Source organism: Seriola lalandi, unplaced genomic scaffold, assembly GCF_002814215.2.
Source record: "Seriola lalandi dorsalis isolate HSWRI2012SDOR001 ecotype SW California unplaced genomic scaffold, Sedor1 jcf7180002052129, whole genome shotgun sequence".
Classification (NCBI taxonomy): Eukaryota; Metazoa; Chordata; class Actinopteri; order Carangiformes; family Carangidae; genus Seriola; species Seriola lalandi.
The window spans coordinates 1567295-1584441 of record NW_019522682.1 but is presented as its reverse complement, the minus strand read 5'-3'; the positions used below and the strand labels follow the sequence as shown (position 1 = coordinate 1584441).

The following is a 17147-nucleotide window of genomic DNA, read 5'->3' as shown; positions in this document are numbered from 1 at the left end:
CATGAATCAGACTGAGTTGTAGTTGTTTGTATTGCAAAGTTTTTATGGTTTACTTTTTATACAGTTATTTTCATTGAACTTTCATTTTGTTTTGTTGTTTTATTTTCATGTCTTTATGTGGAGATTTATCATTAAGATGATGATGATGACTATAATGTAAAGCAATTTCCTATAACGCAAATGTTTAATGGGATGATGATGATGATGATGATGATGATGATGATGATGATGATGATGATGATGATGATGATACTGATTAGTTATTAGATGTTGAGCAGCATATGTTATAATTAATAGCTGCTTACTTTGGAAGGTAGTTTATATCTTTATAGGAGAGAAGACAACAGATGACAGGAAATGAGGCAACAGAGAGAGAGATGGGAAATGACATCAACAAAATTACCCAACTGGATTTGAACCAGTGGTGTAATGTAACTAAGTGCATTTACTCAAATAAAATTTTTTTCTTTAAATTTTATGCAACACAAAGAATGGACATCTCCCTGACAGCTGTAGTTACTGATTAGATTTTAAATGAAAAAAAATATAATAAGACAACAAAATCCAATATGTTATTAACGAGGTTCCCAGTTGTTCCCAGCCTGACTGGATTGTGACTCCATAAAGAAAAGCAGTGTGTCAGATGGGCCCCTGTTTCATGTTAATTATAGTAATGATTATCAAAATGAATAATAATAATTTTTTATTGTCCGCTGTATATATACAAACATACACACAAATATGTCAAGATATTATATTTTGTACATCATATAATGACAAATTCCGTATTAATAATGTTATTATTATTATTATTATTATTATTATTATTATTATTGTACTCCTAAACATCTTTCCATGCAAACACCCTTCTACAACATACCCTACCTAACATAATCCAATCTTCACCCCTAGTTCTGTCAACTGTCTTTCCATTATGTTTTATATTATTTTATGTTTTCTAAGTCACCATGTCTTCCATGTCACTACTTGGTCCGTTACTTCACCAATAAAACAAAACAAAACAAAAAACTATTGAATAATGTCATCTATACAATGATATATAATCACAGAGACCAAGTACTTTTTTTATTCTTTATTTAAGTGGGATTATGAATGCAGGACTTTTACTGTTATTGGAGTATTTTTATATTGTTGTACTGACACAAGATGGTCAGCTGCTCAGTCATTTATCTCGTTTACTGAAGCTGTTGCACCATCACTGGCCCATTCACAGGCTTTGTGGCAACCAGCTGACTAGTCTTGTTCAATATGGCACATCCTTTTCTGTCACATCTAACGACGTGACCTTTTGCTATAATCGGTCAATTCCATAAACGTGTCAGACTCAAGTGTTAATGGCCGCTGCACCAATGTTCAGGATGTATTGTGAAAGCAAAAATAAAGGTGTGACATAAAAACAAAACGGCTGAAGTGCAGAGATGTTGCATCTCTACTGGTTCTTCACAGCCTACAGCCACACTGAGAAAGCCACAGTCTGTAGTTCTCAAACCACAACATGGTTACAATAAGACAACTGTTAATATGATGTGACTATCAGTGTGACTGTCAGCTCCAGCCACATGTCTGTGAAAAGTGGTGGTAGATACACGACAATCAAATCAACAAACATATATTATCTTAGGTATCAACTTATTAACTCCCTTGTTCTCTTCCAAAACAGTGGCAGCAGAGATTTATTTGAATCATTTTTGGCCTAATAATCACAATGACTATTTTTCAAATGCAAAAAGCTAAATAGATAAAATAATCTCTGTTACTATAATGAGTTTAAATCAGCAGATGTCAGAGGAAAAAACTGAGGTACATTTTCAAAAACAGGCCCATATTAGTCTTGTCTTATTAGATTCAAAACAAGCAAAAATATAGAAAGAATGAAATTAATAGTGATAAAATAAAATAAAAAATTAGATTGAATTTAAGGATGAAAATGTCAGTGTTTCAGTGTGACCTCTAGGGGGTGCTGTTGCAGCTCTGACACACCTGCTAAAGCTTCGAATTCCTACTGGATCATTGTATCCCCCCATATGCAGTAACACTGCTGTATGTTAATGACCTGTACCATGTTCCTGTCACCTTTCTGTATGGTCACATTTTATATATTTTTTGTCTTTCTTCCCTCCCTTTGATCTTTTAGATCCTTTCTTTCTTTTTTGCAGCCGCTATTGTATCATTACTATTTACTCTTGAGAACATTTCTCTATTTCTCCCCCTCTCTCACTACCTTTCTTCCTCTTTTTTTTCTGCCCAGCTCTTGCTCTTTTGTCCTCTAAGTGGGCCAGAGTTCAACTTGTTGGAGGTTTGTTTGGGAACACCAGTGGGGACAGACTGCCTGCAAGTCGAATGTCAAGACAGTGACTTGAGGCCATCAGATATCAGCTTAGTCCTCCAAGATTCAGCACACAACCTTTGTCACATTTGGCTGTGAGACGGCTTATGATGGTGCAGAGCTGGTGGTTTGGATTTCATACTATAAGATTTCCTGTTTGCCCCCCCCCCCACCTCAGTTTCTCTCTTGTGACAAAATGGCACCAAGACTGTTTGAGGTTAAGTACTTACTGAAGATCCCCTAGAGATCAAGGAATGTAAGCATTTCTCTTTATGTAAGGCCACGGCTCTGGATCTTGAAGCCTTTACCTCTAAAGGTAGGATAAATACATAATACATATAGGCACACAGTGGTAAACAAGTTCACCCAGAAACAATTTTCAATCCATTTCATTTAATAATGAGCATGCAATATTTTTTTTAATTTTTCAGTATGTGTTACTGGTGGACTGTGCACTGAGCAGATAGTAAACATACATCTGCAGCCAAAAACCAGTAATGAATTGTGTACACCCTCTGGTAACTCCTAACAAAGACAAAAGAAACTGAACACATTACATCAGTCCTCAGGTCTGATGTGCTGGTTTCCAGAGTTTAAATGACTGCTGCTGGCCTGTAAGTCTGCTTTAGGACCAGAAAACACCTCTGACTGTCTTTTACCATATGTACCCTCTGAGGTCTTCTGGTAGCGGCCTGCAAACTGTTCTCAGAGTCCAAGCTCAACATGGAAAAGCAGCATTTATGCACCAGAGGTGGAACAAACTTCCAGACGGTTTAAGAGTTGACTTGTCCCTTTAAATTCAGGCTACAGGCTCTACAGACAAGAAGCTCAGTGATGCACAACATTACTCTGTTGTTAATGTCAATACAACAACAATGCTAACATACTGATGCTAAGCAGGTATAATATTTATCAGGTTCACCAAGTTTCACATGTTAGCGTGACGACCCATATTAGCGTGCTAATATTGCTAATTAACTGCCTAACTAAACACAAAGTAGATTAAGCTGATGGGGATTTCATTAGCCTAGTTTTTGCTCAATAACCAAAAAGTATTGGACAAAATAAAATTTTGACTTAATTGACTTGGCGCTGTATGAAAGGAGGGCAGTCTCAGCATTAGCATACACTGAGCCACGCTTGGCTAAAAACCTTACATTCTGCACCGCTGCTGACTGAACCTAAAGGCCTGTGTGTGAATTCATTACACATTAAATCATAAATTTAGCTTTTCGTTACATTTTTATACTTAATAATCCTGCAGAGAACTTCAATTACAGTTTTGGTTCTGAACGCAATTAGATTTTATATAAAGCCGGAAATGTGTTGGTTGTAAATTCTGACTTCTAACTTTTTTTTTTTATTGTTACAAAAACTGTGTGTTGTAGTTTGAAGGTTTCTCTGCCTCTAGTGTGCGTCTGTTTATTCGGGTGTGTATGAGCAAACTCTCTTCACACGACATTTCAACACCGTCGTCAACCACAGTATTGTGGAAGTCAGAGGCACAACATGATGACTCAAGTACAGGAGCGTTTTATTTCTGAACCCTTTGTGAACAGAGCTGTATCTGGTTGAGGACAGGCTGATTGTAGTCCCAATAGTTTTCATCTCCACCTGCACTGTAGTACAGTTCATTCTTTACAAACTCATTTTCACTGCTGCTTGTGAGGGAATTTGTTTCAAGTGTGTGTGTGTTGATGCAGCTGTCCTCATCAGACACAGTTGGAGTCAGAATCTGCCCTCAGTGCTGCTGGGGCGCTGTCAGACACCTAAAACACACACACACACACACACACACACACACACACACACACACACACACACACACACACACACATTTGCATGTTTTTTACATAACGCACGTTGTTGTTTCAGGTGAAATTTGCTATATAAACATAATAATATAACATAGATATAATATTATATATATATTGTTATCACATAACTATTACTAAAATGATTACTAACAATTTAGTTAGGTCCTCTAATTTCTCAAATGACAAATGCAACTATTAGTAATTTTGAACAAGTTTTTAAAATGGACTGTAAAGATACTTAGGACTAAAATACATCCAAATGTCTTATAATAGCAGCAGTAATAAAAATGGGACTTTGCAAGACTTTCCTCTTTTCCTTGACCTTGTTTCCCTTATAGATTATGCACTTTAATAAGAATAAGATACAAGTTTTCAACCCCAGGGTTACGTACCTGTTTCTCCAGATGTTGAATGCGCTGCAGGCGTCTGTCGATCAGCCTGTCCTGGGCTGAAACCACTGAGCTCAGACTGGCAAGCTGTTGGGCCTGTTTATCCATGATAACCTACAACACAACAAAGAAATCAAAGGTCAAATCTGTTATTTCTGACACTGACAATTGTCTGTTATAATAGACAGAAGAATTCACTGGTATTTTATGTTTGATTGTGTTATTTACTAAAAAACAAAACTGAGCAAAAAGCAAGTCCACTGAATGGCAGAAAGTATGTGGAGCCCTGTCTAACTCAGGCCTGGATCTATTTCCAGTGAAGGGAAGTAATACGACAGCAACATTTTCAACAGTCTACGTCCAACTTTGTGGTAACCGTTTGGGGAAGGATCTTTTCTCTTTTAATATGACCATACCCGTGTATCTGTGTCACCAGAACAACTTCCTGGTGGTCTACAGGATTAGTTCTTCATTTTTTTTTCTCACCCTCATGAAGCCAACGCCGAGCTGAGTCTGACCTCCTGACCTCGGCTGAGTGAGGCTCTTCACTCTTTGGAGGATCTGGTTCATCCGGTGCTGCATGGCTCTCTGCTCTGTCTCCAGATCCTCCAGCCCCTTCTGCAGATCTTTGACCGCCGTCCACACCCTGTCCCCCCGGGCACTCAGTATCTGCAGGTCCCTCCTCACCTGAAGGACAACACATTATAACAGATGTGCATTACACCCAATATTCTCTTGGTGGGTTCTAGACTTTTTTTTTAATGGTTTTTAGACCTTGACTCATAGTATACTTGGTCTTCAGAGGACTCTCATTGACATTAGTCTTGCACTTTTCATTCCTAATATACAATTTAATATATATGTCCCTCTTTCAAACTACAAAGCAGTCTGATTTCAAAACAAAAGCGTTTGAGCCTGTGAGTCATAAAACAGGGCAAAGATTTCATCTGCATGACTGGCTCTGAAAAGTGTATTTCCTTTGGAAAATGCGATTCCTCCTCACCTGCCTGCGAGTCCGTCCTGACTTTAAACTCTGCTTATGAAGGCTCTCCAGACTCCTGGTGGCCCCGTCCAGCTCTGCCGCCACCTGCTCTCCCTGCTGCTCCAGCTGCTCGGTGTTCTTCTCCACCCCCTGCAGCAGGTGAGCCAGTCCCAGTGAGAGCATCCTCAGCTGGGACACTGGAACCTCACCTGACTCCTGTGATGTGGAGGCGTCATCTGTTGCCAGGGCACGATGGGCCTGACAGAATCCCATCAGCAAAACAGACAGCTGCAACACCGGGCTCACCCTCATACTCCAGGATTTCATCGGGTAGAGACTCTCGGGTGTAAAGATCTAGATCCTAAATTTTGAGAGTCCAAGAACCAGATCTGATCGCATACCAGGTCTGTCTCTTCAGACAGTGGCTGCTTAATTGCTCAAGAGTCAAGTAGAGATGAATCCACATCTGCCAGGCTTCTGGAGTCCTGATGTGGCTCAGATGTTCCCTGAGGTCTGGGGCTCAGAATGGTGAAGGAAAGGGGGATGAGGAGAAAGAGGAGAGGCAAACGGAGACAAGGGGGGAGTTCCCAGACTGACGTATGAATTATAAAAAAGGAAAAGTTAACCAGAGCTCTGACTATATAAGTTAAAATCAAAACCAGGATTGTGATTCTATTCTATTAAACACTGCAATTTTATTGCTTTTATCTAATTAATAGACTAATAGGCTACAATCTTGCACACATACTGTGTGCACATAAAACATTATTGAATGATTAACTGTAGAACGGTTCAATAAAATTCTCTGCTGCTAAAATTCTGATAAATTGTATAATTTAAAGTGAAAGCTGCAGATTTACAGAAGTCAACACTTTGCTGTCAACACTTGGACACTTTCTCCTCAGGCAAATGTGTTACATAGAACAATAGAGTGAAGCAAGAGGGACATCTGCTGGCTGTGTGAGGAGCTGCAATAAGCTTCCTTCTTGTTCTGAAGGTGTAAAAGATTTCTTAAATTCAGCCATCCTTCCAAGCCAAGCCTATTATTATTATTATTATTTTTCTCTATAGTTTACATGTTTCATGGCTGGATGTACTACTTCATTTCTTGACAACAGACCAGAGTTTCCAGCAGCTTGCAGCAGCTTGGAAATGGCTTGGAAGTGTTAACATGTAGACTTAATGGGCCACGTTTCACTCACAATGTCAATTATTTGATACACAATTGAAATAATTTTTATGTGAGCACAGAGGGGAGGAGAGAAGCAAACAGATAAAGAGCTGAAACCAGCTGACACTAGGCGGAATGCAAATATGACACAATGATGTCAGTTGTTTACAGCGGCTCCACAACAGTTTTAAACTACGTCCTTATTTTGCACGTTGGCCATAAACGGTCCAGCCAAATATCATGTTTTGACCTTGTCTAGTTAAAATCTATTATACACAGAATTTTTCATCTATATTTTTATGAATCAGTGGTTGTTCGCACCCTGTCTACATTCATTAAGAGTAATTATTTGTCTTTGTAGCCTACTTTTTATGTATTCATTGTATTTATTTTCTATTTCCAAACATTTTTGTTGTTGTGAATATTGTGCCAATAAAGCTTTGTTGAATCGAAATGAATTGAGAGAATTGGGGTAAATGACTTCCTACACTCAGACTCAGGCTGAATGAGCGGCTTTGTGCCATTGAGGGACAGACCAACAAACTGTTCTTTGAATTGTTTTGGAGTTGGGGCCGGCCCAATGCACAAGCGACACTATGTGAACTCATAAAGCCTGATTTATAAAGGAGAGAAAGGCGTCAGTCTCAGCCCACTCCTTCCTCCTGGCATTCAAGATACACAAGAAAGCTGCAGGAAGGCAGTGTCACTGGGTCACTGCAGGAGACAGGGGACGGAGCATGTTACACAGTAAGTCAACAAGGTTTTTGTCATTTTAACAGATGTTTGAATCGTTTCTGATAAGGATTAAAAGTAGTAGAGCAATTCATGGAAGAGAGTTTAATAACAATTGTTTAAAGATAATCAAGTCATTGTTCTTAAGTGTATCTCCAAAATATTACCTTTTCAAAAACTTAAATAGACTTTTAAAAAACTTAATTTTTGAATGCCTACAACTACAATTTTTTTAACCTTTTAACTCAATTTAAATGTAAGACTAAAACTAAGATCACTTGATGAAAAATAAGAAAACAGAAACACAGAAAGTGGTAAGTCTTAAGATGCACTAATCGTCAGTACATTTTTACAAAATATCACTTCTTAATTTAAAAGTAATGGTTCAATAATTTGGGAAATGCAGTTATTTCTTCCTTTTCTAGAGTTCAATGAGAAAATTGATGCAGGGGTAGGTGATTAGTGAGACTGTCCTCTAACAAGAAATAACCCGATAAGTTCTTTTTGTCAGCAGCTTATTATGACTCATATATGTTTTATCACTAAGCAATATCTATATTCATAGTAGACAGCATCAGTCTTTCTGCAGACGCCCTAAAACATCAGTTTTACATTTAAGTGACAAAACCCTTTAGTGGCTGTAATAGTTATGATGGTTGCAAAGGAGAAAGTCAGGCTACGTTGTATAAAGAGCAATGAAGTCCACATGCAGAAGAGGTCGGGTGGATGGTTGGGTCGACATAAACATTGAACCGGAGACTGTTTTTCATTTCCTGTTTTCAACCAAGTGTCATCTCTGTCTCTTTTAACCACGACCACGATCGTTCTATAACCTTGACCATGAGTTTATTATTTCAACCATGATGATGGACGTCCTCTTACATTAACAAAGAAAATGTTTAAAGCCAAGCCATGATGTTTCCCCAAACCTAACTAAGTTGTTTCTATGCCTAAACTTAACCAAACCAAAGGAGGGCTGATTATTTATCTTTCAACTATGAAAGATATGAAGCTAATCTGTGGCATATCTGCTCCTGCTGACAACCTATATGGTCGTTCAGGTTGGAGGACTTGATGTGATTAGCCTAGCTTAGCATAAAGACTGGAAACAGTGGGAAACAAATAGTCTGGATCTGTCAAAGGGGATACCATGTGCCTCTCTGTATCACCTCTACAGCTCATGTATAAAAGTGCTGTTTCCGTACACAAACAGAAATGTAAGCATGGCTAATTTCCTCCCGACTTCAGCTCTGTACATACGAGTCACATCTTCTCACCAAATTCACTTGTATTGAGTACAAAGTCGATATTTTGATCTGAAACTGGCACTAGAGGAGTGATGACGGAGTAAGGTTAACCAAACCGGACCACCAACATCTACAGCAAATTTCATGTCAGTCTGGTTGAAGTGATTCTCAGGTGGGCAGGTGGACTACAGCTGACATCATCACGTTTATGCCCCGCCCCCAGCAAAAACTGTTGGTATGTGTCAAACAAACCAGTTCACACAACGTCTTGTCCAACGGACTCTAAAGGCAAACGTGTCTACACATGTTTCGATAATAGTGAGATGCAGGGTGAGAAGTGAGAAGAGAATTGAGATACGATCAGTTGGACAAATGTGGGTAATAACGCACACGGCACTCTGTTGTACACATAATCTTGTGAGGCAGCTGGAGCGAGAATCCATCCAGCCAGGCTCCAAGGTATTCACTTGTGGCTGAAAAAGGAACTACTGGCAGCTATGGAGAAGTGACTGTTTTGGTATTCATCTTTTATGCGCAACCTTTCCTTGCAAAGATGGCAAGATTCGTCTAACGACATGCTAACTAGGTTGTTGTTGTTTTGTGTTTCCTATTCGGCGCTCTCCTACTACATCATATTATACGCAGATGGTTCATCCAATCAACTGCCAAGTATTTTTCTTTTGAACGTGCCTACGCCTTTCCTCGGTGTAACAATCCATGTGGAGTGTCAGGTCATTGTACACATGAAAAGTGATGTAAGCGTGTGAAGAATGATCCAAAGGGAGCTGGAGAGAAAGGATCATTGCACACTTGCATGCAGGCCGTCTCAGCGTCACACTGTCATGGCAGCTGAATAGAACAGAGCCATTGATAATTTTATTCAGTGACACTTGGGCTTCTCCTACTATGGCAAGTCTTTAGTCTACTATGAACAAGGCCATTATACAAATGTATGCTCTTTCAAAATGTGTTGTTAAACATGACCCTGAGATGGCCTTTCCGTGTACAATAAGTGTGTGTGTGTGTGTGTGTGTGTGTGTTGAACTATAGCTTTTTAGCCTCTCCGAGTCAGTGGTGAGTCATTAGGGAGGAGCAGTGTAGAGTATGAAGGACAACATCTGGAGACTGTGACTGAAGTGCTGCAGCAAGTGAAAATGACTTGAAACAAAGACAGTTTTTTGTTGTTGCTGTTGTTTCTTTGTCCCTGCATGTTTGCTGAAGTACTTCTGTCATTCTGGCCATCCTCACGAGCAAAACAACTTGGAAAAAAAAAGCGGCAACCGCATGAGATGGCATTAGCAGTGACTGTGTGATGTGACAGGTGTCACTTGTAGTTGTGAATCCACAGAGAGTTATCACCAAATCTGCAGTCCTATGGAGCATTTTAGTATGTTGTAGCTTAGAGTTTTGATTTTTTGCTTCAGTCTCAGTGCTCTCATCAACCTCATGGTCAGCAGGAGCCGGCAGCTGTTTTAGAAAGCAAACTGATAAACCAACTTGACACTACTGCCCAGCACCAAACAGCTAACGTGCAAAGTTAGCAACTATCTAGTGAAGAAAGTGGAGCATTTAGCAGCTACTGAGCCTAATATTGGTCAAGTGATGCTGCTTCACATTAGTAGGTTTGAGCAGCCGGAACAATGGCAGAAAAGACACAGGTGCTGACTGATGACTGTATATGAAAATGGACGACATGACAGCTCCCTAAAGGTGAAGCCAAAACATCTTGATTGTCCCCTTTTGGCTGGTTGCGTGATAATAAACCCCGCCCCCTCAATATTAGAGACATTAGATAGAGACATGAGCCAAACTAAATAATCATGAATAAGTTTGGCTTTAATTAGGTATTTGATGCTATAAGATTTATTGACATCTGTGACTGACTTGCAACTGAGTTGGTTGGGTGTGTGGGAAGGACCTCGATACTCTTGCCCTCCCCCCCGACACTGCGGCAATACAGACTCTGGCTCCAAATGACGTCACCAAGATGGCAGCTCTCATATCTGGGATATTTTGGCTTCATTTTTATAGAGTGGGAGGAAGTTGAGATGCGTCTTCCATCTTTATTTACAATCTCTGGTGCTGACATGCAGCAGTGATGATGATCTGTTTACAGACGTCCCTCGCTGGATGTGAACTTTAACCCCTTGATTCCATGATTACACGATTAGAGCACAGGAAGTGGATTAAATTAGTGGGTCGGCCACACAGGAAGTGTTGCTCAATTTGTGACTCTTTCGAAGAAGCATATACACTTACGCATGAATGCTGCTGCAGTTTGGCCAGAACGTCAGCACATAAATATCCTGTGTGTTCATGCATAAAGCCATGCTTACATGTGTATATCCTGATGAATATATCCATTTGTGTGTGTATATGTTTGAGTGTGTGTATGTGTGTGTGTGTGTGTTTCAGCTGTGTGGGCAGAGTGAGACGGAGCACAGAGCAGTGAGGCCGGCACGCATGCATGTATGCGCTGGTCGTACAGTGCTGTCACACGATCTCATGGTGCCCACAGGGGCTGATGACGGGCGCAGGGCAGTGCCCCCTGCTCAGGGTGGAGCCTTCACTGTTGGTGGAGAATGAGGAGCAAATGTGGAGTGTGTGTGTGTTCAGACATGGGTGTTTAAATCCAAAATGCTGTGCAGTCATCAAAAAAAAAAAAAAAAAGCGTAATATTTATTTAGAGAACTCTGTGGTGTTGACTCCATTTCTTCCACATTCCTTGCAACAATCTGCAACATGTAGGAAAAGTGTGTTCAAGTGTGTAATGACTCAAGAAAACAGGTTGTTGACTCAAATGCATGACTCGAACAAGGCAGGTGAGGAAAAAACAAAATGTGCTGTGTCACTGATGAAAATAGGGTTTGGCAACAGTCAGTAGAAGCAGTGTAAGACATCCAGAAAGGCAGGAACTGGTCATAACAGGGCAGGCAGGCAGGCAGGCACAAGAGAGCACGACAGCTGCCAGGGAACAATGGCTAAGGAGCAGTTCTGGGAGCTGATGAGGAAATTAGGAGCAGGTGTGCAGACGGGTGGAGTTTAGGAGATGAAAAGGGGAGAACACAGCGAGGACTACTGCACTTTGTCGTATTAACATGGCTGAATGCTATTTTTGCTGTGCTAGAACACCTGAATAGAATAGAGCCATGTTCATTTTTTAATTATTTACCCCTGTGATTTTCCTGCAGTGACTTGTCATGGCAAATTCTGAAATGACAAGAGACATTAGTGACTGGTAGGCCGACAAAAGGGCGTGTGCAAATTGTTATTTCATGGATGTCACCGTGACACTATGGGTTGGGCGTGTGATTAGATTATGGATAAGGGATTCATTGTGTGAACAGGACGCTCCTGAAATGAAGGTTCAACAAAAAACAAAAACGATACATTTTGAATGCAGTGCATTTTGCTGTCAGGGACTACTGATGGCTAGCAGCTAAATTTAGTGCAGCAACCCTCTTCTGATTGTTTGACACTAAAGGAAAAATATTTGAGGAAACTTTTTTTGCTGTAAGTTGGATGAGAAGATCAACACAGCTGTTATATCTGAGTGTAGAGCAAGAAGGTGAGTAGCTTAGCACAAAGACTAGTTGCAGGCGGGAAGTTAGGGTCAGGGGTTTCTGTTTCTGTGTTTTTTATATATATATAAATAAATCCAACAAAAATAAAATAATACAACAGAAATTATATTATTTATATAGTGGAGTCCAAAGTCTGAGACCACATTGCCAGACTTTTGGACCCCACTGTACAGCACTTTCCCAACAATGTGCTTGACAGCTGATCTGGAGCTTTCGATCACATCACATGATCATCACCAGAATAGAGAGTTTGTTTAGTCAAATCGTGGATGTTTGTTTTCTCAACTGCTGCGTCCGTGGTCAAGAATGAACTTTGAATGTCAACATTAAGTCGTTTTAAAAGCATACTGAACAATAACACTCAGGAACCAGAATTTACTGCAACTCAGGACAGTAAAATCAGCTCTGACGTAAATGAGTAAAAACAATAGTAAAGAAAAAATTGACAGAAAAAGGCAGGGGATGTGATATAATTTTTTCTGATTATATGCTGCGTCATGTTTTTATATCATCACTCTATGAATGAAGAAATAACTGTTGATTGTAACATTAGCTTTTAACCATAAACGTATATGTGCTGTGTCAATTCAGGAATTTCAACCTCTTCTTCCACTAAGTTGCTCTAATGATCTGATAACACAATCTTTCAGTCACCGCGCCTCCACCTCTTATAAAGGCCCCACCAAGTCAAGCATGGTTTGACTTTGACTCCCAGGGGTTTGGAGGTCAGAGGTTGGGTGGCTGAACAGCTGGCGGGGGGTCACATGCCAAGATCATACTTGGTATGTCATGCCTCTGTGGATCAAACATGTAAAAAGTGAAACCCCAGCAAGCAGGATCAGGCGTGTTATTGTAGTGTGATTCCCATTAAGTCAGCTCCAGCGGTCACACACACGCACTGCTACACGTTCAGCATACAGCAGGATCGTGTTATAGTTTAGCACGAGCCTGAGCATGTTGTGTTCACTTTTAGTTCGAACACGCTCAGACTCAGCGTATGATGCCTCGCAGGGAGTTGAGATATTCTTCTGAAAATCGTACATGACAAACTGGGATGAGTGACAGGTTTAAGAGGCAGCTGTGGAGTGCAGACATTAACCATAAATCATTAATGATTAGCTGAGCAGATAATGTATTCCCTGCTGGCACCGTACTGCATTTGCATCATGCTGTATATCTTGACATGAGGACACATCGGTGCAGGATCCAACACCAAACGTCTAGCAGCAGTTTTGACTGTGTGCTCTCTCTCAGGAGTTGATGGACACCAACCCAGAGCTAAAGGAAGAGTGAATGTTGAGCTGTGGACACACACATGGCCACACATATGAATGATTATGTTGCGCCATTGATCTTTTGAACTTCAAAACTTAATAGGTTGGATCTCACACAGATGAATTAACCCATTTCCTAACAATAGATCTTGTAATCACAACCATGATGGTTCCAGACTTTTAATGAAATTATTCTTCCCCGACCCCTGAGCAAGACATTTTATGCTCAAACCTAATTACATGGATGGATGGATGGACCTTATTGATCCCGTGGAGGGGTGGGGTGGGGTGGGGGAGTGGCACACTGGGGGGAACAATCCCAAAGACCAAAACCCTAACTGCAAGAACTGCAAACATGCAGAGCCAGATACTGAAGAAAAGCACAGACAATAAATACATCAGAAACAGCAGGATGATGTGCAATTCAAGAAAGGTTGGAGTGCAATAAGAGTAAGAAATACAAGTAAAAACTGCAGTGCTAACACACTAAGGCTAAGGCTAAATCATTTCTTATTCCCTCACACTAATGAGTTTGATTAGGCCTGTGTATTTATTTCTGCCATGTTGGCAAGTACACTGTGGCCAGAAAATCCAAATTTAAGCAACAAGGAGGAAATATAAACCTGAACTGAGCAGCCAGCAGCAGCCACCATAGCTAACAGCTGGCTGACACAAGTAAGCACAGTCTGAAATTTGGCAAATTGTTTGGCAAATTATAAATACAGACTGCTGAGTCCATTTCCTTTCACGCAGACTTTCAAATGTGTGACCTGGATTTCCATGGAATTGCCTCCGTAGGAAAGTTATTGACGGTTCTTCCTCCTCATCTTCTTCTCTCCCCCTCAGAGTACAGTCTGGAGTAACCTCTTGTCGGGGACATGTGTTGCCACAAAGGCATTTCTCATTGGGTGGGGTAGATACAGCTCCTCTGGACTGTGAGTCTCCTGTCAGGACCAATAAAAGGCTTGTGATAGGAGCCAGGGACACGATGGCACGTCACTCTGCCTCTCTTCTCACCGGGGAACGCAGGAGGAGGCACAGATGGATTTGGCTCCATGATGAAACTCTGCAATCATTGCTGGTATGTGGCAGCAGAATCATTTGTGATAAATGCACCTCGTCCTGTTTATCAGTAGCTGAACAGCCACTTCAATTCAGTGTCATATGTCATTATGTTTGTACAAACAGTCCAGTATTTTGGGAAAATGCTTCATGTCTGGTCGGGTATAGTGTAAGGCTTGTTAAGCCCATAGCTCAAGGGTGAGGACACAGCCCTATTTAATCAGTGTCTTCAAAATGAAAAGTGTATTTCCTCAGCGTGAGCAGAGTGCTAACTGAAACCCAAATCCTTAACACCTAAATGCATAGCATCATTTAGGCTGCTGTGAGCTGCACTTTATGAGGTGGGGAAGTTACTACATGTACATATTCTTATGTATTATACGTTATATATCCTACATACATATCGTATGTACATATTCTCTCACTGGTGCATCAAGCCAGAATAGACTTCCTGCTCATTGTGGCAGATGGGATGATTATTGAAAAGTAACGGATCAGATCAAGTGCAGTGGGGCAAACCACGCTGGACTGTATGCCTCCGCCAACCAGCCCAGTTTCAGAAAATATTGTCACAATCTCCCCTTCCTGAGTTATAGCATTGAATAATGTGTTTTTGCAGAACATTCTGATGTCACAGAAAGGCCAAAACTGTGTTTTGTGAGGTCACAGTGACCTTGAACTTTGACCTTTCACCACCAAAATCTAATCAGTTCATCCTTGAGTCCAAGTGAATGTTTGTGCCAAACTTGGAGAAATTCTTACAAGGCATTACTGAGAGATCTGGTTCATGAGAATGGGCAAACAGACAGAAAAACATACCAAAAACCCCAAAACATAATGTCTCAGGCATGGAGGAAATAATAACAACAACAGTTTAGAGTAAACTAAACTGGTAGTGTATTACAACCGGACTGGACCAACACACTATTCCTATGGATCACGGGAGATACAAGAAATGCCGTAAGGAGACTGAAAACCTAACGCGAGGTAATGCATAAGTATCGTGAGGGAACATAAAAGCAGTTCAGAAAGAAAAATTCCTGCTGTGACACTTCAGCTGTGAGCGTGATTTATTGTTGGGAGTTAAAGGGTTGAAGTGTTGGTATGTAGCTTACATCCATTAGGCTTTGTAGCCGCTGAATGATGTACACCTCCTCAAAAATTGTGACTGCGTGTCAAGGCTTTTGGTGGCTGTGAAAACACCACCTGGAGACTGACAGAGCGAGTGATTTCTCCCACAGCATAGACGCAGTAATCCTCTGCTTCTCAGGATCACACGTCCAGCAAAGCCACCGCGCGGCAGATCGTCACAGTGAATGGAAGAAAGTAAAACAGATGTAACCTCCAGCTCTAGAAAAACACAGGAACAACAAGTACAGTTATTATAGGGACCGGAATGAAAGCGTGATGTGACACATCCACGTAGCGCTGCGTGATAAAAAAAAAAAAACCTGCGCTACAGGTTTCTCTGAAGGCAACCCCATTAACCTCTTGCGTGACCTACTCTTTTTAAAAGATTATTTCCATTTTAAGAATTCATCTATGAAAATTCAATTCAGATTTAAACCCCCAAGCATTTAAAAAAAGACAAACAGATGGATGCAGAGAGGGGTTTCTTCTTTTTGTCCCAGAATGCCCTCACACCTGCCGACTTACCCGACCCGGCAGAACAAGGAGGTGATTATCGTTCGTTACTATCAGAGGAGCACGCTGTCATTTTTATTTCAGAGCCAGACTTCCTCGGGCCTCTCCGGAGTTCCTGATATAGGCGTAGCAGTTAATGAGGGAAATACCCAAAGTTAAACCGAGCATGGGAGCCGGAGAGGGGAGAGTGGGGGAGGGAGGTCCGGAGAGACTGGAACGTGAGAAAAAAAAAAAAGGAGCAGGAGAAAGGAGAGAGATGACAAGAAGGGGCAGAGTTGTGGGTTTTCCTGGAGGACGGAGAGTCGTCGTATCTCTGCTCTGGCTGTGTGGGTCTCTGGCATGATGATTTGGGACAGAAAATGAAAATCACATTGCCAGGGATTACTACACTGCTATGGTGTCTGCTACTGCTGCTCCTGGAGCTGGAGGAAGATATGCAGGTACTTGTTTTCGTCATTCCAGAAGTGTGTCTGACTTTCTTTTTCCTTTTTTTTCTTCCTGCCTTGTTCTTATTAATCATTTCTAAGAGGAGGGAGTTCGTCCAGCTGCCAGTCTGTGAATCACGCTCCAAGAAAAAACTTTTTTTTCTGAGGCAAGATCAAAAGATTAGTGTGTTTGTGTTGTGTCATGTGTGTATCTGCTGTTTCTGATCAGGTGCAGAGCTTAGTCGACTGCTGAACAGGGAGTCTTACCAGTTTGTTCACAGTGGCTAAGTTCTTCACTTGTACAGAGATAATTGGGATGTATGACAAGAAGTCTGTAGTTCCTGACCTACTAAAACTGTATATATATATATATATATAAGTCTTATCATACAGCATATGTGGAATAATTTTAAATATTTTCATTCGCAAAAGATTGTGTTGTCAAACTGTAAGATGTGATATACATATATATA

General features: G+C 40.8%; 1 protein-coding gene across 1 annotated transcript; it reads right to left on the bottom strand.

Annotated features, from left to right (window-relative positions):
* Window positions 1–2723: 2723 nt before the first annotated feature.
* On the bottom strand, window positions 2724–6096 carry LOC111650120 (uncharacterized). The gene is made up of 4 exons (XM_023399926.2): window positions 5557–6096; window positions 5040–5240; window positions 4557–4667; window positions 2724–4116 (listed from the first exon to the last, which is right to left on the bottom strand). The coding sequence occupies exons 1-4, from the start codon at window positions 5860–5862 to the stop codon at window positions 4060–4062; spliced, it is 675 nt and encodes a 224-aa protein (XP_023255694.1). The 5' UTR covers window positions 5863–6096; the 3' UTR covers window positions 2724–4059.
* Between the last annotated feature and the right edge of the window lie 11051 nt (window positions 6097–17147).

Excerpts from the sequence above, each read along its gene's own strand:
- LOC111650120 (XM_023399926.2), bottom strand. The coding sequence starts at position 5,862 with ATGAAATCCTGGAGTATGAGGGTGAGCCCGGTGTTGCAGCTGTCTGTT. Across the intron at positions 4,668-5,039 it reads TCGGCGTTGGCTTCATGAGG|GTTATCATGGATAAACAGGC; the intron begins GTGAGAAAAAAA and ends GTTGTGTTGTAG. Across the intron at positions 4,117-4,556 it reads TTCAACATCTGGAGAAACAG|GTGTCTGACAGCGCCCCAGC; the intron begins GTACGTAACCCT and ends TGTGTGTTTTAG.